The sequence below is a fragment of the Phaethon lepturus genome, unplaced genomic scaffold (assembly GCF_000687285.1).
Source record: "Phaethon lepturus isolate BGI_N335 unplaced genomic scaffold, ASM68728v1 scaffold55267, whole genome shotgun sequence".
In the NCBI taxonomy this organism is placed as follows: domain Eukaryota; kingdom Metazoa; phylum Chordata; class Aves; order Phaethontiformes; family Phaethontidae; genus Phaethon; species Phaethon lepturus.
Window position 1 is genome coordinate 11216 of NW_010550839.1, and position 23139 is coordinate 34354.

General features: G+C 40.0%; 1 protein-coding gene across 1 annotated transcript; it reads right to left on the reverse strand.

Annotated features, from left to right (window-relative positions):
- Window positions 1-1689: 1689 nt before the first annotated feature.
- NT5DC1 (5'-nucleotidase domain containing 1) lies at window positions 1690-22255 on the reverse strand. The gene is made up of 5 exons (XM_010290657.1): window positions 22192-22255; window positions 21419-21537; window positions 20405-20563; window positions 14537-14705; window positions 1690-1933 (listed from the first exon to the last, which is right to left on the reverse strand). Exons 1-5 carry the CDS (start codon window positions 22253-22255, stop codon window positions 1815-1817), a joined length of 630 nt encoding a protein of 209 aa, XP_010288959.1. The 3' UTR covers window positions 1690-1814.
- Between the last annotated feature and the right edge of the window lie 884 nt (window positions 22256-23139).

A 23139-nucleotide genomic window follows, 5' to 3' on the forward strand; every position in this document is an offset into this window, starting at 1 on the left:
AATCAGTTTCAGATTCAGAACAACAAAAGCGTAAGGCTACACAATATTGGTTTAGGTCATAACCCAGTTAGAAATTATTTGCAGAGAATTACTCAATTCAGGTTAAAATTTCAAATGATGCTGTAATCAGGGATCTGAGATTTTAATCTGTGTATCTCTCTGCTTAATACAAATCATACCCTTATTATGAGCCAGATTTGCTGCCCAAGACATTGATGCTAATTTAAAAATTTCAAAATAAACTCAAGTATTACTTATTATTACCTTCTTAAGTCAAATATTTTCAGCCTATAGCTTATGAGGAGGAGAATGGCACTTTCGTTTTCCTTCCTCACCTGCCTTGTTTTAAGGAAGGTTCTTTTTTCCTCATTTGTTTTATGTTTCCCTTTCAAAACAACAATGCCTAATGTTAAATTAGAAATGTTCCATACTACTTGTAGGTATACTGGAATGTAAAAATAACATCCTATGTAAATTTATTTCCTATGTAGGAAATAAAAAGCTGGTATCTCAGAAATGAGGTGGAATGGTGTTTGTGTCTGATTCTGACACAACTTATTTTAACTGGTGAAGCTGCAAAAATATAGTGAGCTGCGGTGACAGAAGTTCTGTGTTAACACAAGTTAAATCCATTCTGATAATTGTCTAGGCCTGAGAAAGTAAATCCTTTTTCTTGAAAACAAGAAAATAAAGTTTCTGTTTATTGTTCTTTAAACTTTGAGGGAAATTTATCCAAAATTCTGCCATCCCAGTGGGACAAAACTGTTGACTAAACAAATACCTTTGACACGTTTTTGTATCTGCTACCCTGCATTAGTTATGGAAGGCTCCCTGTCCAAAGCGCTGGAGAACAGGTCTTCAGAACTGACTCCATGGAGAAAAGGATGCCCGTTTGCTTAAATTAGCCAATAAGAAAGAACATATTCAGTTTACATCTTCAGTCTTGTGTCTCTTCTGGGCTGAGGCTGTACTTAGCAAAGATGGCTCTATATAGCTGGGTGCTATATCCTTGCTACTCTTGGAAGAATTTCCCAGGGAGGTGGAGAATGTGGGTTTGAATCCACTTAAGCTGAGAAGGGAACTGTACACGGGTTTCCCTCCTTCTGTGGAAGAGCTCTGACTCTTGAGGTATTGAAGACCAAAGGAGGAAAAGGCATGTAGGGACCCTTACTATTGAATAGTGGCTAAGCATCTTCAGGAATACGAAGCATGCAACAAAGGCTTTCAGGACTGTCAGTCTGCATTTAGCTGCCTAAATCCCATGCAAGTCTCTTTTTGGGTATGGTGCCTCCTTCTCTTTGGGCCTCAGTCTTTCTGTATCTCCAAGAACAGTTACAATGAGAGAATAAATTCCTCAGAGCCTGCAAAACACTGATCTACGGTGATAACCTGGGCTGTACAAGGTAACTCTTAATGAAATATGGCTGAAGGTTTGGTTAATGTCTTTCCTGGGGCTTACGGTAGCAACAGCCATCGCCTTAAATAAAGATAGTACTGAAAATGGCCTTGAAAATGTAGAATATAACTTGGGATGAGTTATTACTAGTACATTTCTCTTGAAGGCTTTGGGCAGCGCACGGAAAAAGCCAACAGCGCTTTGCAAAAGGTAGTGGTGGTCAGAGATTGAGAGGGAAGGATGCATTGCTCACCTGTTCTGGCTGGACTAGAGCAACAAGTGAAACACAAGTCTACACGGGAGTCTGCTTTAATCCATCATTCTATTTTATGAAGCATCACACAGCATTTGCACCAACTAGCATTTGATAGCAGTTTAAGTACGGGCCACAGGGTTATTTAAGGAAAAAGCCAACAACCTATTTCATAGTCACTGGCTCCTCATTTGGCAGCAGTGCTCTTGGAGGGCTTGGGTAGTAGCCGGCGGTTGCTGAGCTATTTGAGGAAAATCGTGTAAATCTGTAATCCAGCGGTAAATCTGAAAGACAGAAACATACCACGTTTGATTAGCAACACAGCCCGTATCACATTAAAAATAAGCCTGTGGTGAATAGCAGTACTTCTTAAGCCCTTGAGCTGTTTGCTCACCAGCTTTAGAACTCAGATTGTGTGATTACATATTTATTTGACATCTTCAGCTGTCCAAAGGATTGGCTTTCAAAGTTTACTCAACTGCAGCAAAGGTTATTCAGTTCCTTGATTGTTGAAATAATGCTGGTCATAGAAAATGATTTAACTAATGCTTAAAAAGTAAACAAAAATTTTCATTAAGCCTAGATGGAATTTTCCCTCTAGAACACTTTCAACTTCATTCTTCAATTTGTCACCTTTCTCTTTTCTGTCAGCAATCTACTCATGAGGGCTATGTTTAAAACAAAGAAGCCCATTTCTTTTTTTTTTTCCCAAGGCTATTATAGCAAGATTCCCCAAAGGCACCCGCTCTTTGACCTTCTTGCAGTCCAGTGTTAACAACATCATTTTGTACCAAGCGTTCTTAGAAATCTGCACTTGTAACTTGGTGTACTCATCACTTCCAGTCTGTAAAGAACACTAACGCATTAAAATAGTTTTGAACAGTCAAAGCTTTCTTTTCTGTAGCTTTTTAAAAAAAGTCTTTACTGCCAGCAGTGACCCACCCACCCTCACGGCCAGAAAACTGATACTTCCCATGCTCACCTCATATTCAAAGTTCAAGAAACCAAATTAAAAAAGCACACAAATAAAACTTTATTCAAGAAGCAACTATCCTTCCAATAAATGAAAAAAAATCCAACAAACCCAACAAAAAAGGGTTAGGTCAAGTTGTCTGTTTAGAACTAAAACGAAACATAAAACCTATTACTCAGCTCATCTGAACAACAAGTTATTAATGACAACTTTTTTTTTCCTAATTTGGAGTAAATTTGGGGTGATGACATCCTGTCACTATATGCTACAATACTGTTTTTTTTTTTTTTTTGCGCTCAGCAGCTTTTGTGAAAGAGAAAATTACAGTCTTAGCAGTTTCGGCACAAACAACAGGAAGTTCAGGTCTGCCTCACAAGCGATTCATAGGCAGGCACCAGGACAGCATCCAGGTCCACAGCTTTAAAAGGGTATTAAACCTACCTAAAGCAAGCAAATTGGTATTTGGATCCATCTGAAAGATCAGATAGAGGCTGGAATAAAGTAGGAATGGGAGGAGACTTGATTGGAATTGATTTATGCTTTATGAAGTGGGTTACTTCAGCGTGTCAAAGAAGTACATTTTCTCATTTCGTCTGCACCAGGGGAATCTCCGGAGCCCGTTCTGAGCACGGCAGAACAGGCAGATGTTTTTTCAGCCTGCGGAAGGCCCAATGGATTTACTGGCTGCTGAGTCTATTTATGACAGCTCTGTATAAAACAAAGGTTTCCAAAATAACAAATCATAAGAAAAAAGAAAGCAAATATTTCTGAATATCTTTATGAGCTATAAAAATTAAATGCCATACAGTTACTTTTATACAAAAGCTTTCACCAGCTTTTCAGTTTAGCAGTCTGGAGGGTCCCAAGAGTAGTTTAACCAAAGAGCAGCACAAATGGGGCAGACGGTGCAGAGTTGCTTATGCTGAAGAAAAGAACCGGTTGGAACAAAATGGTAATTTTCTGGATATTTCCTGGTAAACTAGCTTTACACAATTAGTTTAAACACCAAACCCATTCTATATACAATGCACAAGAGTCCAAAATAGAATAATAACATTTTTACATATTCAAACCCTAATCTAGCCATTTAAATATTGTTTTTGTCTGAGCAAGCTGACTTTGGAGGATGATCAGAAGGTATCCATATGTAAAATCGTTGCCCAAGGCATCACTGAAAGTTGCACGAAGCAGATATTATTCTTCACCCACTAAGCAGATTTTATATATCCTAAACATAGTAAAAATCTTCCTCTATTTCCATTGTTTTTTTCATCAACGATTTAATTTCCCACATCTGCTTTGCCTGGAATATGCAACATTTTATATTATTGCTTTATTTTTGTGATATATTTATGAGAAATCTCTGGACTAATCCAGAAAGGCATTCTTGGAACATTAGTGGCTATGAATAAATACACAGGGAGGAAGAAGGGCAAGTACACAGGGAAAGAAAAATGAAGATTTTTTTATTGGTGTATGAAAAATTGATGAAAAAATTAAAATCCAGAAAATGTGACAGATGAAGACTGTTCATTTAAACTAAGTTCTTTGAAAACTTTGCAACTTAAAATAAATCGCCGTTGCCCTGGTTTGCAAAGGTATCATCTGATTTGTACACCACAGCTCAGTCCAACTTCTTTTGATGTAAATGGCAATGCATCACTAGGTCCAGCAACACTGGCTCATCAACAAAGAACAATGATACAGGTCTGGAGTCTGCCTCCTGGACACAGCAAGAGTTCATTTCATATCTGCTCTGTTCTGTATTATCACTGGTGACACAGAGAAGAAATAAGCAGCTCCATTTCGCTAAACTGAAATGCTCGCACAGGCCACAGCTTGATGCAAAAGCATGCCAAAAATTAAGATACTGTATATGATAATAAAGCCAGTCTCAGGAAAAAAATAGTTGCTTATTTCCAAGTTGTTAGCTTTCCTAGTATTTTTGCCAGTAAATTTCTCCAACTTCTGCTACTGTACGTGCTCACAACTGCTGCTGGCGTGACAGACCTTTGCATCTTGGCACCCACTTCTCACCTAATCCTGATGGAGAGTCACAAATTAGGCAGGGGACAGATGCTCAGTCCTCTCTGAGATATAATTTGACAGCGGAGGCTCTAACCAGTCCTAACCTACACTGATAAAGAACTCAGCACAAAACTCATCCAATATTGCCACTATCCTAAAAAAACCACCCAGACCCTGAACAAATCAAACAGCTGGAAATATGAACTAGCTGGCTCTATGCAATGGCTTGAGGACCACAATCACAGAATTTTTCCATCATACTTGGCTCGGGTGGCCCTCACGGGTTACGTGCCTCAGCCCGAGCTCAGACGCAGGGCTCCAGCAGCCCTGGTCTAAATAAAATGGTGATGAGGATGTTTGAACAGTAACCCCTGTCAGCTGCTGTGTTCCAGTTATCCAGATCCAGTTACAACACCGTGCTCTGATGTGCTGATGTATACTGATCTCCATGCGTGCGTTCAGGTGTTACGGATGGATTTATTTCATAGTTATTAAGCTGACAACATGTCGGTGTCTGTGTGCTGTTCAGTTAGTGTAAGCAAACTAAATGAAAGCCACAAGCTTTTATCAGAAGAAAAATCAGAGTTCCAGCCACAAGGAAGCAAAAAGAAACCACAAGAAGAAGGGAAAACATAATATTCTCGATGAGTGATCAGGAAAATATTTGAGGAACTGAATGGAAGACAATTATAATCTAATCCAGACACAGGCCTGCTTGATAAACTCAATACTCATGTCTAATCCTTTTTTGAGATTTCCTTGAACAAACCAATACAATAAACAAATAGAATCTTAACTAAGCTCTTTAGATGGAAGGCTTTATTTTTTTTTTTTCAATTAAAAGCACAGTCCAAGACTGAAACAGATTTCTCCCAAAATACGCAGCAGAAATGTCAGGAATCATCTTGCAGTATTGACCAACAAAAGCGAAGCCAACATTTTTTCACCGTGACACCACAGCAGCATCCCCGTGACGAGCGCGAAGCCCCACAGCAAGCAGAACTCCCCTCCCCTCGCCGAGGTCTGCTCCGCCAGCCAGCAGGGCTGGAGCCAGAGGCTCCCAGTAAACAGCAGGGTTGTGTTCTTAAGTGAATCCCAATTTGTCCTCCTGATTCTCACCGAGGAAAAGGCACAGGAAGGAAAACTAAAACCTCATTAGCGATACCCAGGTTTTAACTTGAAGAATCTTTAAACAGCTTAATTGTGGCACATATCCGAAAACACAGACAGAGCTCTATCTTATGGCTCAGCATCCAGGTGTTATAACTATAGAGGCAGATCATCAGCCAGCATTAATTTTTTTGCTTTTACAGGAATTCCAGTAATTTACACTGGCTTAGAAGATTTGCCGTAAATCTTTCCTTGTATTTCAAAATTGCTGCTGAAGAAAAAGGAAAATACTAATTTTTTAATGGTAAAAATTTCTAATAATAACTTCTTAATAGTGGAGTAAGCAAGCACAACTGCTGCAGGGGAGCTCACCAGTTTGGCTGCACTGTCGAGTGACCTGACTTGCCAGTCTGGAGGTAAACTATAACAGGTGTTGGGGTTGGGTTTTTTTTAATACTAAATGTTTTCTCTCCTGACCCATTTCTATTTTATTACAGTCAAAGCAGCTCTTGGAGCAAGAGCTCAGAATGTGAGGGAGCGTACTAGCGGCAAAAAGAAAAAGATCCAAGGTCACAAGTAGATTTATCTGATCGCAGTTATTTTTAGCAAAACTTCTAAGGCTGATTTTCCTACACAGGAGGTCAGATGTTTGCTGTACTAAAACAAAGCTCCTGAAATAGTGAAGTCAGCATGAGGAAAGCGTTCCTTCTATCAATTACATGAAAGTTATCGCTGCTGTCGGCACCCTCTGCGACTGAAAAGTTAGTGAGGAGAAGGAGGGAGGGTATCTGCAGTGTTGTATGGGAAAGTGGGGACGACTCAGTGTAGGTATGCTCTAGAGAAGGAAGCTGCTAAAACTTCTGAGTTTGGATGTCATTGGTGATATGAGCCAGTGCAGTTTATTCCTGGGCATCCAGGAATAAAGGAATAAAGACTACAACTAGCCTCAGAGAAAGTGCAGGTTTGCTGCTTTAATGGCACCTACATAAAAGCTTTACCATCACAGGTGTATGGGCTGGAGAGCATGCCCTCAGCTCTGCCAGTAGACGTTTGTAGCATGAGCTTGGCCCGAGGAAGAGTTTCACTGCCGCTGCGGTTTATCGCTGGTTACTCTTCTCTGTATCTAACATGGAGGATGGTGACACTGGAGAAAACCCAAGTGGCAAACTCTGGGGAGATGTGGAGAGGCATCTTCGCTATCGTGAGTTTTGCAGAGGGATGAGTGCCTGGGCCATGGAAAGACCATCCCATCGTGGCTGTTGCGACTGCCCGTGGCGTGCAGTTTCACTGCAATTATCTTGAGAGTAACAATTCATATTACTTTGGGTCTACCCTACGGTCAAGTCCTGCTGACCCCAGCTTGAACAAAACAGCTGTGCACAAGGCATGCACTAAACTTGCATCTGAGCTTGCTAAAGTCTGCAGTGAAGGAGAGCCTTAGAAATTCCTTTGCTATTTTGTGTTTATATAAGAAAACTCATTATTTGTACGTGAAGGAATTTTTTTTTTTTTTTTTTTTTAGTTTAAATGGTGATTTTTGGAGATCCTTTGAGCAAATAGCCCTGTGTGGTTCTTTGCTTGATCTGGAACTGATCAAAAGAAAATATTTGACTATAATATTTTAAAATATTTAGCTGAAGACTTAATCTAAAAAAAACCCCCAAGAGAATGCCAGGATCCTACTAGCAGGTGTTAGTCTTTCAGGGATCTGTTAATTAATTTGTCTGAATGACTCATCCTGGATCTAAGGGTGGTGGAAAGGGCTTTTGAGGTAAGTTGCAGTTAGCCTGAAAACAAGCAATTGTTTGAGATGACAGGCATTTCAGATTGATTAAGAAGTAAGTTGCATTTTGAGACTGTGAAGGAGCTATATGAAGATAAATGCAGTGATGATATGCCCCTTTACTTTCATTTTGAGGTAAACTCACCAAGATCACCCTTACTCTCCAAACTTGGGTTAATGTCATCATGTTCCCCTCTCTTGTAAGACACATGTTTTCTTTCCCTTTCCCTATTTTTTCCTCTGGATGGGTGGCAAACATTGCTTACCTACAGGTAAAAAGCCACACACAGACACACATTAAGCTTTTTAAGCCATGAAGACAAAACCTGCATTGTTTATTGTGTGTGTGTTATCATCTTAATCCAGAGAGAATATGTTAGGCACCAATCCAGAGTACATAAATGCTTCTAGCAACACTTTCTTGTACATGTGAGGTTGCAGGTTATGTAAAATTCCAACCTGGTCAAAGAAATATTTCCAATATGTGGTGATTTATCTATTTTCATTGTTTTTCACATTGACAATTTATCAGCACTTTGTATTACCACCAGTGTTTTTAAAGAAGCAATCTAAACCCACCTCATAAGTCTGCGATCTGGTCAAAACCCAATTATATCTTTAATTACAGCCTGCAAATGAAATTATGCTGCCTGAGTTGAAGGATAACTTTAAAGCAGAAATGACTGAGTGGTTCCCCCTTTCTTAATGAGTTGCTCATGAGTTCTCCCTTTAATCTTTTAGAGGTGGCTGTACTTTGACTTCTCACAGAGCAGAATAATGATGGCAGGAACATTTCTGTCAGTTATTGGCTAGGAAGTAATCTTTTGGGTTCTGCATGATTTGACACGGCCTTCAGGAGCGTAAGTCGATGCACCTTTCTGGAGGAGGAAGGAAAGGCTGAACAAATTGTAATGAAGAATGTTGTTGTAATGTTGAAAATTGTAATGAAGAATAAAGTTGTCCTTTCCACATTGAAAATTACTGCCAAGTAGTCAAATCCTTTGGAAAAGTTGACCCTTTGGGAGATAAGCGAGTCCTGAAGACTTTTTACAAGCTGGTTCTGATTTATTGAATGATAATTTGTTATGGTTGAAATGCAGTTTCAACCATAACAACCAACCAAAGGTCGGTTTCAGCTGTATTTTGCAGCTGAAAAAATAAATGCATTATATTTGTTTGTTGTGTTGGGTATGTTTTTCTTTCTCTTAAATGAAGAACACTGAAACTAGTTTCCTGGACAGATGAATCAGATTTACATTATCTGATGCTTTTCAATTTATGCATAGAGCAAGACGTAGAACACGTATCTTCTCTCTAGTCAATTATCTTTGCTACTTGTTTTTTTACTTGCATCAAAACCTCAGAACCAGAAAACCTCAGAAATGTTGCTGCTGTATATGTATACGAATTTTTCACCAAACATAAAAATATGTTTCTTGCACGAAAGGTTTCATTATAAAAATGACCTCTTTGTCCTTTTAGTAGCAACTACTATTTATAGTAGCTAAGCCCCAAAGCAGTTTAAATCCTCAAAGCATTTTTATAAACTTAGTCCTTAGATGACATTGTATAGGTACATTCTTAGACTGAAGTTGGTAAGTAAAAGCATGGCTGTAAGGTAAGGCATTAAATATAAAAGTTTACTACAAAATAATGTAGATAGTTCTATATGTTTAAGGAAATTATATGCTATTATATGCTATGTACTATTTGAATAAGTAAGAGCACATAATTATCACTCTAGTTACAGGAAAGACTAATTTAATTTTAATAGGAGCTGTATTTGACTTTAAATTATATAATGTCAGTGAAAAAACATAGAACTAATCTATCAAAATATGGGGGATTTTTTGTTTCACTTCAGCAATAATTATGAATGATACTGTTCAGGATGCAGAAATGAGTATATGGCTACTCGATTAGTGAAAGTCATGACTTCTGTGGTAATAGTTGATTCTTCAGGGGCATTCACCTTTAAAACACATTTTGAAGAAAGAGGGTGAGGTTTGCAATTTGTAGTTGATCTGTGAGGGGCAGACCCGTCTATCTGCGTTGCCAGTTCTGGTGCCCCAGTCCCAGCTGCCTTGGGCTTTCCATTGTGCAGATAATTTGCAACTCTAAGCAGAAACATGAACTTCTTTACCACGGTTCACTGGCAATTTTATCATTATATTTATACAGCAAGCAGGCTGACGACTCAAACTCCCACAGAAAGTGGCAGGGTACAGATCTGTAGGCGTCTTTAAAGAGACATCTTTGGTAAATTATAACAGAGATTTTTCAGTTATACCAGCTAATTGAAATAAAGATAAGGCATGAAGAAAAACTTATGCACCCATATGGGCAAACGTGATAAGATTTCATATAGCATGCAAGATTTAAAAAAATGCCTTATCCTCATGCATGACACAAGCTTGGTTATCAAATCTCCAAGTGTGAAATGAACTGTCTCCATGAAACATTTACACTTGCACTAATTCTCCTCTGAAATGCAGCTCTCCTGAGTTGCTACATCACTCAATCTCCTGTTCTTGCTTGCAGTGATTTTTAATCCCATGACAAACCTCACCATTCAGAGGTTATGAGACGAGTGCAGGAGATTAGGTTAACAATAATGAAATTTTAAAAAGTTTTTTTTGCGTTCTCATTAGGATTTAGAGCCCACTTTCTTGAGCTTTTCTTTGCAATGAAGAACAAAATAAACTTACCAAAATTACCCCATAAGCTCTAAACTCCACAGTTACTCATCATGGAATGTTTTGAAGTGGGATTTTTATTAAGAATATCAACCATAATGAGATTCAAAGGAAAAGCATTGGCTTGAAATATGCATATATTTTTTGGGATCAAAGAATTATTAATCAAATAGCCATCTGAAATGGTAGCACTGGCTAGTTATTTTAATGATGTTTTTCCTACAAAAACTTGCTTAGTCAACAAGACTTTATTTATATTTGATCTGCTTTGTAAATTTCTTTTTTGTAAAAATCTTTGTAAAAAAGAGAGATCTTCTGTAATTATTGTTGGAATACCTATGCGATGCAGGACATATAATTATTTACATGGGCACCTGGAAATTTGATCAAATGGCCACAGAGAAGCAGTCACCTGCTCCTTAAAGGTAAAGTTCAGATTATTTGGGTATGATAGATAACAGTACCCACCTCTACTTGGCTCATACCAAACTTTTGAAGTGGAATAGGATGTATTAGAAACTGTGGTTTATGCAAAACACCATTTTTCAGACAGACCCCTACACCTCTTCATTTCCATGTGTGAGCTCGAATTTAACATTCCCATGGTAATGGATCCTGGTTTGGAAAATTTGGCTTATGATTTCATTGTGCTTGAAAATGGTCAAAATCTGTAAGGCAGCTGTAAATGAGGAGAGGTTCAACAGCAGAAAATTGAAGAAACAGACGGATTTGTGAATGAGGTGTGTGGAACAGGAGTGGGGGCATTGGTTTCTACTATTTTATTAGCCACGTACTGTCAATATCATGAGCTCATCAGCTTTCCAATGCTTGAGAAAACCTTCCCTGCTTACTGAAAGTAGGTAAAGAGAATTAGCTCATAAAAGACCTACAAAGTGCTTAGAAAACTTTCAACTTAATTCATCTTCTTTTAGTATTCCTAAGATATAAGCGTAATGCTGCTCTTTACTGTCTTCTTAATGTCAAGGTCATAATGCCTTAAATGAAGAGTTTTATTTGACCTTTATCTGATTTCCACTCTGAACTGAGGAAAGGTATTACAGAAGATCCTTTTGTTTAACAATAACCAAAATGTCCTCTCTCGCGCATAAGGAAAATGCCAATTTCTCATCAGGGACTGTCCGGGGAGTTTAGATGACAACTGTGACACAATAATCTGCAATTGCACAAATACTTTCCTTGCCAGAGGCGAGATTAAAATTCAAAATTTCTGATGCATCTTTGAACGCAACCCCCCTTTCGAGTCAGATACTGAATTTTCAAGTAAAGATGGGAACAGAAGCGTAGAAGAGCTTCTACATTCAATTAGCACACAAAGCTAATGACGAATGGATTTGATTATCTTTTCACCAAGCTGTCATTTTACTAATTACACATACAATTCGTGTATATGCTCTGCTATTTTATACTTTGAATGGCCAAAACCTGCAACAGTAGCATTCCCTATGAAACCCTTTTCCTACAATGTTCTTGGGTAAGTATCAGATTGTCCCCTTCAGTTTCATGCATAAAGTCTTCAGGTGAAACGATCAGAAGGCGGCACCTGCACCAAACTTACAACATGTTGATGAAGAAAGAGAACTGTCAGAGTTGCTTCTATTCCAACTTCTCAATCCAGATCTACATCTTTTTTTTTTTTAACATATTTCCTCTATTTAAAAAAAATGGAGACAGGCTTGAAGGGTTTTATTACCCAAAATGAATTTCTGATAACTCTCTGAAAAGAATTCTCACGTGAATTCTGAGGAAAACTAAGTTATTTTTGTAAAAACACCACTAGTATTGAATAATTTTTGGACTAATCCTTTTCAATGAAAAATGTGTCTTGAGATGTTCATTCTGCATAGACACATGTTGCATCCAAGCAACAAGAATCAATTTTAAAGTCAGCATAGCAGCAATTGTCTGCCTATCCCCAAATATTTTTGCAGATTGCAACCTGTTGGGAATTCACTTGTACGTGGCACTTCCTATCGCTCACGTAGATGTACAAAAGCCAGGTCAGACGTTGCTGTAGGAAGCCCTGGTGAGCCCAGCACTCACAGGAGGCCGCAGCACACCTCCAGGTCGTTCGGCTGGGTCAGGTTGTCCAGGTTGGTCAAGCCGGGTGGCCAGGAGCTGGGCTCGTACGGGCAGCACGCTGGCAGCCTGGCTACACGTTTGGGCTCGGGGCATCTTGAGGAAAAGCCTGCGTTTTTGCAACTTGGCCGTGGAAAATCCTCTGCTGGTAATTAAAGTAGATGAATAGGAAAGGAAAAGCTGGAGTACATCAAACTCGCATAACCCGTTTGAATCTCTTCTAGCTAGTTATTCCCAAATAGCTGCAGCTAAGCCATGACTTACAACTGCAGCCAAAAATCTTCAGGGCTTGGCAAAGCAGGGGCTCTCACAGCTTGCTGTGACAGGAGTCAGACAAGGTATTCCAGAGGAGTCAGGAATTCCTTAACATCCATAATAATGAACATCTGCTTTTCCGCACAAACAAGCAAGAAATACCTCTCTCTGCAAGAAACTAGAGATGTTCTCGTACCTTCAGCTTTGAGTCTGCTTTCAGGCGCACAGCTACAAGTTAAAAATGTTATTTCTTCCCTGTCCTTTAGCTCTGGGGTGTAAGTTTTGCAGACACCAGCCCCTGCCCCAGCAGCAGTCTGACACAGCGAGGGACGGCGCACAGTGTCCCTCCTAATGGAGGAACAGGCTTTGCAGAGGCTCCACAGCCAACGACAGGCAGCTATACTGCTCACTGATTTACACAGATACGCCTTTCTGGTTCCCACCGCTTCATCTGCACGTTTGCGGTCCAAAGCCTCTGCTAGCCCTGCAAGCTGAGCCGCGGCCGGGGGAAGCTGGCTGGGAAGCAGAGTTTCCCAGAGCGTGGCTGACCGATGTTTTTCCTCTAGGCCAGCAATTCCAAAGCAAGCCACAGAATTGACTCTGGAAAAGGTATTAGAATGGAGTTTTATGGAAGTTACCTCTCTCCCGGCAATTTCCCTTGGTATATTTAGGCTTCGTACCTTTAGGCTGAAATACAGACTGCAAAGCAGCAAATATCAGAAGCATAAATAAATGGTGGCACCTTATGAATTTTCTGTTTTGAGATACACTTATAATGTAGGTACTTGTACTTGTGTAGAATATGGTTGCAAAGAACCGGTCTATCACATGTTCTGGTGTAGAAATAACTGCTGGGCAAGTCTGAAATGCTCTCTAGGAACAACTTTTTATTCCTTGGTCTTATGCATGGAGTAGGCAACAGATGCTGAGCAGAGGGGTTAGTAAACTAAATGCTTGCTGTGTGCTGCATACAGCTAAACACTTGATTAATTTATTAATTTTTTTTATTCCCTTAGATATGGTGTGTTGATAAAGTTCAGTAAGGCAACCTGATAGATTTAGGATAGGTAGATAGAGGGTCCTCACCACCACTTCATAATCACCCGGATAGGTACTGCAGTTGGAAAGTTATTGCTGTATTACTGCTACAACTGTTGCTACAAACCATCCAAAATAATGTATGGTCCCTCCGGGGATACACATTAGTGGAAATCAGAAAATCAGCCATAATTGTACTTTGACACAGCCTTGATGTAAGAAGGTAGAAAGTCTGAGCTGATTTCTCAATTAAGTGAATTTTTGAATCACAAACCATTGCTTGTGATGGCCCTGTTTTCCAGATAAGGAGAATGTTTTAGGCTCTAGCTCTATCAATAATGATGCAGTTTCAAAAGCAACAAACACATTTAAAAAAGAAAAAAAGGAAGAGAAGCACAGTCCTAGGCATTCTTAGCTTCATTACATTCTTGCATTTGTTCATCACCATTTCAACTGTAATAGGATAAGCGAGCTGATTGAGAAAGGATAACAAGCTAGATCAGAGAGAAACATTTGGAAGTGTAAAAACCCCAAGTAACTTTGCATGTGTTTGTTTCCTGATGTAACTCACCATTGAAAGTAGAAACAGAAAAATACTGTGGGGAACTCCTGACCAAGTTCAGGAGCTAATCTACAGCCTGTTAAATGTTGCATCCTATTTCTAACATACGATAAATTAAACATCTAATATTTGCAGAGACAAACAAAAAAATGGTGTATCAGACAGCTATTAAAAGCACAAACATCAAAGTAATTAATAGCCACTAGCATTAATTGTTGCATGATATGAACAGAGTATTTCTGAATGTATTTGGGATACATGCAATCTCATAAACTGTATTACAAAGTTACTATGAATACTACATGTTCATTAGGAAGAAGAAAAAAAAAAAGCCATTTCCCTTACCTGCTATCGCTTCAAGACTAGGGATTGCAATAGTGCTGTAAGTGCTAATACATTTACAGGACCACGTGAGAACTAAGGTTTCCTCTGCATTTTCCAGGCTGGGCAATCTGTCCACAAAGAAAGAGCCCCACTGTTTAGATGCAAAGTAAGGAGCTTTGAGCTGATCTCCCTGAAAGAAAAGTAAATAAATATGTAAACTTAAAAAAGAACCCGCAAAACAAAACCTTCTTTCTCTGTCCAACCACAAGCATTAGTTTAAGTGTTTCTCTGATTTTCTGGGAAAACTGTATTGTATCTCAGGAGCAATGTGGCTTTAGAGTATTATAAAGAAAAACAATAACATTCTTCCTCCCGTAAGTCCCAAAGCTCCTGTTTCCATAATTTATGGATTCCCTAGGACATAAAAGTTGGTTTTAACTATTTTTCCCTTAAAAAAAAATCTTCTCTTTTCCCCATTTTTCTGTTCTTGATAGTGAGAATAGCCTGCTGCCTTTCTCTGCTGGAGAAGCTGGGTAGCTGCAGCATAGACTGTAACCCAGCCTCAACCTTCTCCCAGGAGAAAGGAGTCTCCTGGTGCTGGATGAAGTAACTGCAAAGAATGCATCATGCCACCTGTGTTGTGTTATCTGCTTCTGAGCTGAGGAATGAGTGAGAACAGAGCCTCAGGATCCATGGAGAGCCATTCAATTGCCTAGCAAATTATGAAAAATGAATTTTTTTTAAATGTATATTTTCAGGCAACAACATGAAGACTCATTATAACCCAAAGATTCTATATTTCTGTGATTATGTTTTGAAGAAAGCATTACAGCAGCATTGGGAAAACTGATTTTTTTAGCAGTTCATCTTGAAGCCTGCTATGTATTGCCACAAGCAGCCAGAAAAAGCTCCAGGAGGCCTCTACATAAAGATAAAAGAATGGAAAACAAAACTGTGAACGACACTATAGAAAATCTGTTGAAGTCATTTGTGTGCAAAGTAACTTTTCAGACCAGCAAAGCATAGAATAACAGACACCCTACTCTCCCCGCCCACCCCCCCCAATCTTATCTTTCCTTGCAAATCCCAGGACTTTACATCAGTTATAATTAAATGTAAACGCTATGCCGAACTAAAATCCATTTGCCAGCTGGATGTCACATGCAGAACACTCTTAAGGCCGTTACAGCTGTGCAGGTGATTAATCAAAACAACAACCCCAGTACTGGCCCACATAAGCATTTGCACAAAAGACAGGGCCTTGTTTATTGACAAGAGAAAAAATCTGAGGCTTCTGCTGTTTAAAATGTATGATCGGTTCAATAGGCAATTGAAACTGAGATCTCAGGAAATGGATTGATTTTTTCAGAGGTCTGATTCTCAGAGTGGGAATTTCTTCTTTATTAAGGAGGAGGGAGTTAGCTCTGTTTTGGATTTACAGCCAGCCCAAGCCCTTGGTAAAACCAAACCCCATTAGATACGAGAGTTGTCAACAAATCACCTGGTAGAATCTCCACATGACAGGAGTGTTTTGGTAGGCTAAATATTGATCTCGAATCTGAAAAGAGCTGTCAAAACTTTGCCCACATACTTAGGAAGCATCAGACATTGCTCTCCCTGCCATCCCTAACTGATGCCTAGAAGATGTCTGTATCTGCAGCACACATAGCCATGAAGGGCAGACCGCGTACCATGAACCTATACGTATGAGAAATGAGGCAGAAGTCCCCTCTTAACATCACTACGCCTCACACGCCTGGAGGCACACATTCAACTGCGGGGCCAAGGAGCTCTGGAAGGTGCACCAGCCACTCCTGTAGTCCCCAGACATGGAGTTAGCTCTCGCAGCAGGACAGTAGGTCCTGGGAAGTGCTGAGCAATCCCTCTTTCTTATACAAAACCCCCGAGCATGTGGTTTTGCTCTCAGGTATATTGGTCAGGCAGTAGCAGGTCAGATGTTGATTGTGTCAGCTGAGGGTACACAAAGCCTGAAAGACCACATCTCCACTTCAGAGAAATAACAATGGTACCATCGTTCCCCAAGTCTCACGGCTTTCCACTAAGTTAAACCACCTGGAATACTTACTATCACCTTTGCTTTATTAACTGCAGACAAATAGGGCCTGTTAACAGAGCAGACAGAGTTTGTTAATAGGACCCTTGGGTAACACTGATTTGTCAGCTTACAAATGACCTTTCTAAAATATAAATAGGCAAGAGCTGAGCTCTGACGTTTTTCTACATTTGTTAAAGAGACCAAAGAAAAAAGGATGTAAAGGAGACAGGAGTGAAAAATCAAGCTGTTATTATTGTTTAATGGCATTATTTAGATGGAGATTTGCCATCTATGCCATCGGCTTTGTACCAAGCCCAGAGCACTAGGATTACCCTACTGCATCCAATGATGCGTGGTACTGATGGCTGTATGCTTTGTGTCAAGGGCCTAACAGCACCACCAACTTTTAGTGCCAGAAGAAAAATCAGTGCTCAAAATATGGTCTTGTTGGTATAACGGCAAGTATTTGAGGTGTTTCTGCCAGCACAACTGTGCTGGTCACAACAACCAGATGTGCCTGAACAACACACCCATGCTGGGTCTGCAAATGGGCAAGCCTGCCACTGGTCTAACTTTTGCACAGAACCTGCCCCCAACAAGTCACGTGCAAATACAAAACGTTTCACTCATGATCGTTGTACCTAAACTACAACATGGATCATTATAAGGAGACTTTAAAATAAAATGCACTTCAGGATATTGCTTTAAGGATATTGCTTTAACTCACCAGGCTTCACAACAGCCCATCAGATTGTTCCTGAAAGTGTTAGATTTGTGTTAAAGATAAACTGGGATAGACAAATGGAGCCAAAAGGCACAGAGTAATTGGCTTAGTCTATGGTCACAGCAAGGGAGTCCGGGAAATTTGAGGGGTTAAGGGCCCTGGCCCCCCCAGCCAACCAGCCTCTAGGCAATACTGTGAAAATTCATTTTTCCTTCTAACTGCAAGAATGTCTATATCTGTCAATAAATTCTTTGATTTCTGCTCCATTCATTCCTATAGCCCAAGGTTTTTATACACTGACTAGCTCGTCTGTAACTGCTTCCCTCGAAATCCTGGGACAAATTCCAGCTTTCCTTCGAGTTTTCATTGATGGAATTGATCACACATTTAAAGAACAGAAGGCAAAAACAAAGCCTCCAGCCAAGCAAACCAACCCCCAAATCTGGGGGGAATCTTGTTTCAACACAATGATTGGTATTTCCCGCCCCCCCCCAAGCTGCAATTCACTTAGGAGCCAAGTAATTGCATGAATGGTTTTTAGTTTGTTATTCTCTTGCTCATTTGGTTATGACTCATATACTTGAAAGAACTGCAGTTGTTACCATAATTTCACAGTTATGTGTATCTGGCTTATATCATGTATTTGATTGAAGAGGAAAGACAAAAACTGCTAATGAAAATGGAGATTACTGGCCTCCCAGTTTGCGTGTGGGGAGGTTGTTTTCTTCCCCTCTCTCTGTTAGTGATGAAATACCAGTCAAACAACTGAAAACAGGTTTTTGTAATTTCTTTCTGAAAGACGCAAATTAGAAGTAATAATTTATTTCTTTAATAATATTTTGTAAAGATTGATAGAAGGGAGGATTGCATCTCGTATTAAATTTTCAGTCCCTCTCTGTGCACACAGCATGGCATGGAAAATCTGCAATAGTAGTGTATTTTTTTTATTGCCAGTGAAAGAGAAGGCTGATGAATAAGACTAAATCTAGTTTGTTAGTGCCTAATTTTGCAAGAACACCTGACTTGTACAATCCTTTGAGTTGGCTTTTCTCTCCTCTTAGCCAAAGGGTTAATGGGAGAAGTTGATTAGGGGAATGAAAATAAAACTTTCGCAGGCCTGTAAAGGGAGTCCCTTTGAACTAGTCCTGTTAAGTTAGTGGTGTCCAGTCAACTGCAGAGATATGGATGTGACCCGTTGTTCAGACTCCAGTGAGCAGTGTGGTAATGAAATAACACCACTGACCTGCCACGGCCCCCCTGGTTCAGGTTCCTTTAATCAACGCAATTCATTTCTCCCTTGCTTACTTGCTGTCACTGGTAGCGGATGTAACCTGAACAGGGGCTGTGCGTGGCAGGGGTGGTGTCTCCCCGAGATACTGCAGTCCCGTGTCAGGAATACGGCCGCCTTAGTGAGATGCCAAGCGCCCGTCTGAAAATCTCAATGCCCTGCTTGATAACCGCAGCGACAGAGAAGACGGGTCTTGTGAGCAGTTGACCAGAGGTATTGCAACGAGAGAAAACCAAATCATCGTCAAGGGCTTAGAAACACATCACTCAATAATTCCCTCTTTGTACTTCCAGGAAAAGAAATGTGTCCTGGCTGGCTGTTTAAATACGTGTGCTTCAAAAGCATATATGGAACATGATTGAGAAATCATGGTTGAATAAAAAAATGAAACCAAACCTCAGAGAGATGTAAGCTCTAAGCAGCAATGCACAGGGAATCCAGTCACAGAAGGAACAAATTTATGAGGGAGAATGAATTATTTTTATAGTATTAATTAAATACAATTATATTAATCTATGTAGCACTACTACTCACTCTTCCTTTTTTCACCCCCTTTCTTACTGAGAAACGTGTTTTTCTTGATAGGAGACTTCAGTTTGTTTGTCTTAATTTTTGTCTTTCTACAGTCCAGGAAAAAGCCTAAACATTAGTGTTTACATTTCCTTATTTCAGTGACTGAAATGTCCTTGTCTGACCTTAGTTTAGAAATCAGGATACTGGGGGAAAATATTAGATATGTCTATTAAAAAAAGTACAGAAAGAGATGTCACATCTGTATTGTTTTAGTCCCATTGAAGATATACTTTTCACCATAAAAACCAGGGGCTTTTAAAACGCTTCTTAGTCAGATTAAAAGTATCTCCAGTATAAAGGCAGCCCACAAAAATCTTTGTATCAGTAAGTTACCTTTTCAATCACAAAGAATAATTATTTTAAAAGAAAAAGAAAAAAAAGTTAAGTGTTTTTCAAAGCAAAGTGCGAAAAGCATATATATATATATCAGCAATTAGAAGAAAATTACCTATTCATTTAGGAACATAACAAAAGAAGAAACACTCCAAACAGAGAGTGAAGCTGCACTTGTAGTTCCTACATAGGACATGCTGGAGGTACAACGCTGCCGCCTCGGCCATCTGAGCACTGTTCCCCGTCTACTTTGTTCTTCGGCAGCAGAGAAAAGGATAAACCAGCTGCAATCAACCTGAAAATCACATTTTTTATCTGAAGTAACTATCAATAGTCTGCATTGGACCAGACTTCAAAACAGTCCCTCTTATCTGAGTGCAGCTGTCACCAAAATAAACAACCTATGAGGGAAGGAGCAAATTAAAAGTTCTTTGTATATAAGAAAAGCACAAGCAAACTGTATTTCACGGAGGGAGAGAGACAGCTTTAAAGCAACCTAATAAAAATTCCTCCATGTTTACAGCTGGCCACTGCACGCAGGGAATCGTCATGAACTCGGCAGAGTTCAGGTGCTGGACTTGTGATAGGTGACCATGAAATTTCTCCCTGTAGGACACAGGGCAGGTTCTTGCTGCTGAAAAGAAGACCATGTTTTTTGGTTAAGGGGCTGCACGTACAGCTCCTTTCCTGAGGTCCGCGATTTAGCTCCAGGTGGAGGCTCTGTGTCATCCAAGCAGTGCCAAGCTGGTACAGGATGGCACCTCCTGGTGTGGCAAGGAGGGTACGTCTGTGAGGGATGCTGCTGCTGCTAGCAGCCTCATGAGACAAGCAGGCTCATGCTCAGCGCAGGTGGCAGAAGGCTTTTTTGTAACTTACTTTATTGTGTTCTGGGAAACATCTGCAAGGAACCCTTACCTCATATTTTCCTTTCTTCTCCAAGGGCTCAGATTCAGTCTCTGCAGGCACCGTAACTTTGTCCCCTAGAAGCTCCTCCAAGATGAAGACGGTTTCCCAGTTGCTATAGTGACTAGCTGGGAAAATATCTGAGTGCATGCTGTCACCAAAATAAACAACCTACGAGGGAAGCAGCAAATTAAATGTTCATTGTATATGAGGAAAACACAAGCAAACTGTATTTCACAGCGAGGGAAAAAGAGCTTTAAAACAACTTAATAAAAATTCCTCTGTGTTTACAGTTGGCCATGACACACACAGATCTTATTAATGTCACAGCTTGAGGTTTTATCTTCAACGAGCTCTGTAAGTAAGAGGCTGGCCCTGCACACCCTCCTCGCTCTCACCCTCCATGGGCATTGGATGGGGATGTCCGGCTGAGACCGGCATGGGGGACACCGCTGAGATTTCTGGCTGACAGAAATAGCCTGCCAGGAAACAGTGGAAAAAAGACTGCCAAGAAAACACGCTAAACAACGGGGATGAATTTTGGACAACTTTGGAAACAAGGGAGAACACGGAGCATCTCTCGGTGACTCAGAACTCTTGTGTGCCCAGGGGGTAGTTTACCCACTAGGGAAAATGTGGTCCCACTGTCTTCAGTGGCATTTTCACCCATCCAGACCTGTAATTCAAATAACATGATCCTAGTTTTCACTGATGCCACCTTTTAATCTATTTGATGTGTTTCCTCAGGGAGATTGTTTACTTCCTGATTACAGTCTGATTCTCCCCAAAGCTGCTGAAATGCATGACCATGCACACAGAGTAAAACATCTAGAAAGTTTACATATTCTACCAATAAGAAGACTAACATGCTACTTCCAGTTCTGGAGTGCAGTCTGTCAGACAACAGCAGGCATAACGAGAAGAAAAATTTGTGACCCATTATATAACTTTAATGAAAACTTGTCTGGTGAATTTTAGACTGAAACAGGGTATTTTCAGAAAGATATACTGTCACTTAGAACATACCTTGGGATCCAACTTGCCAGTCATCTTCTTCAGTAGTTCATAAAGCTGGATAGAATTACCTTGGGAATACCAGCCGGGCTTGTCCAGTGATAGCAGAGCCTCTTGCTCCTCGTCATTCTCTGAAATCACCAAGCAAAATCGCCTGCTGTTAGTGAGAGCAGCCCATGCTCCTGTATTCATAAGACCTATGAGAAGCTCCCTGGGCACAGCTTGGAGATCACGGTCTATTTTGACATTAAACCAGCTCCAGTGTCTGGCCCAAGTCCTGGTACTGAGTGCAGGTTCAGTCAAGTGTTTGGTAGCTGGGGGTAGACAGACATTTGTGAGAAAAGAAGCAGCAGAGCCTTGTCTGCATGGGCTACAGAGCAGCTGAGGAATCAAAGTCATAGGCTTTGCCTCCCAAACACTGCAGCAGTGAAGGCAGGAAACCACACGGACCAGACTGATGGAGGGGCTGCTACTGATCTAAGGCAAAATCATGAGATAAGACAGACTGTAAGAGACAGCACGTAGCTTCCTCACAGACAGATTACCTACTGCTTTTAAACACTGACATAAATAGAACAAAGCAGACTGAGATAGCTCTTATGGGCTATCGCATTCGCCAGCCTTAGATCAGCACAAGCAATGAGCAGTTCCAGTTACCATCCAGTTTTGAAAAAATGATGAGCGGACAATATTGATGCTGGTGCTGTAACCCTCATTGGCATGTATCCATACCGGCAGCTGCGAGCAAACTGGAAAAATCAAAGCTGAAACTCCCCAGTTATCACCCAGCTGCGCCATAGGCTTCATTTCTAGCTGGTCCCAAAGAGCTGAACCTGTCATGGTGTCCATGTAACCTTATTGCTCATTCAGATCCTTGTGCTATTGCCAGATGAACTCCTTTTAGCTTCTTGCTGGAGCCAAAATACCAGCCCTACTGAAATGATAAACTAGAATTTAATCAATCAGAAGTATTAGTATTCATGTTTTGTGTCTATTGAAGTGGTTAAACAAAAGGGCCATTTTGTTATTCAGTCTCAATCAAATATATTCTTATTTCTTATGATAGAGGGTTACAAGCCAATACAGTACTTTGATCTGACTTAGGTGGAACGTCAGGACTTCAGTTTTTCTCCTGCTTTATATAATTTCTTGAAGTACTTATAATGTGTTATGAAGAAGACTGAGACAAAGAGAGCAAACTTCATTTGGTTAGAGACTGCTAAAAGCTGAAATGCAAATTTTGGAAAAAGAGCAAAATGGCAAGACAGCTTGATGTTTCAGAGCACTGAAGATGTACATGGTGCAGTACATTGGTCCTTGAAGGAACTAAAAAACAGAAGCAAAAAGAGGGAAATAGGTATGTGGGGAGAGGCAGTAACTAATTCTTTAATATTATGAAACTAAGAATTTGAATAAACACAGGATTTATTCTCAGACAAAACAATTCTATATTAAGGGTGTTTTATAAACAAGGAAAAAACAAGGAAATTCAAAGCTGAAACTAACAATTCATGTAGAACTTGTGTGGAAATGTCTTTTCCTTTGATCTTCTTCAGAAACGTAACGATAATAATAAGTGGTATAATAGCATCCATAAAAATATCTCTTTTACTTCCTGGCTTTTAAAATACTTTTGACCAAACAACTTTTGGTCAAACAGAAGTTGTCAAACTTCAGTGAATTTATTTTCCCTGTATTTTTAGACATATTTGTAAGGCTGGCTGAACGAGTAG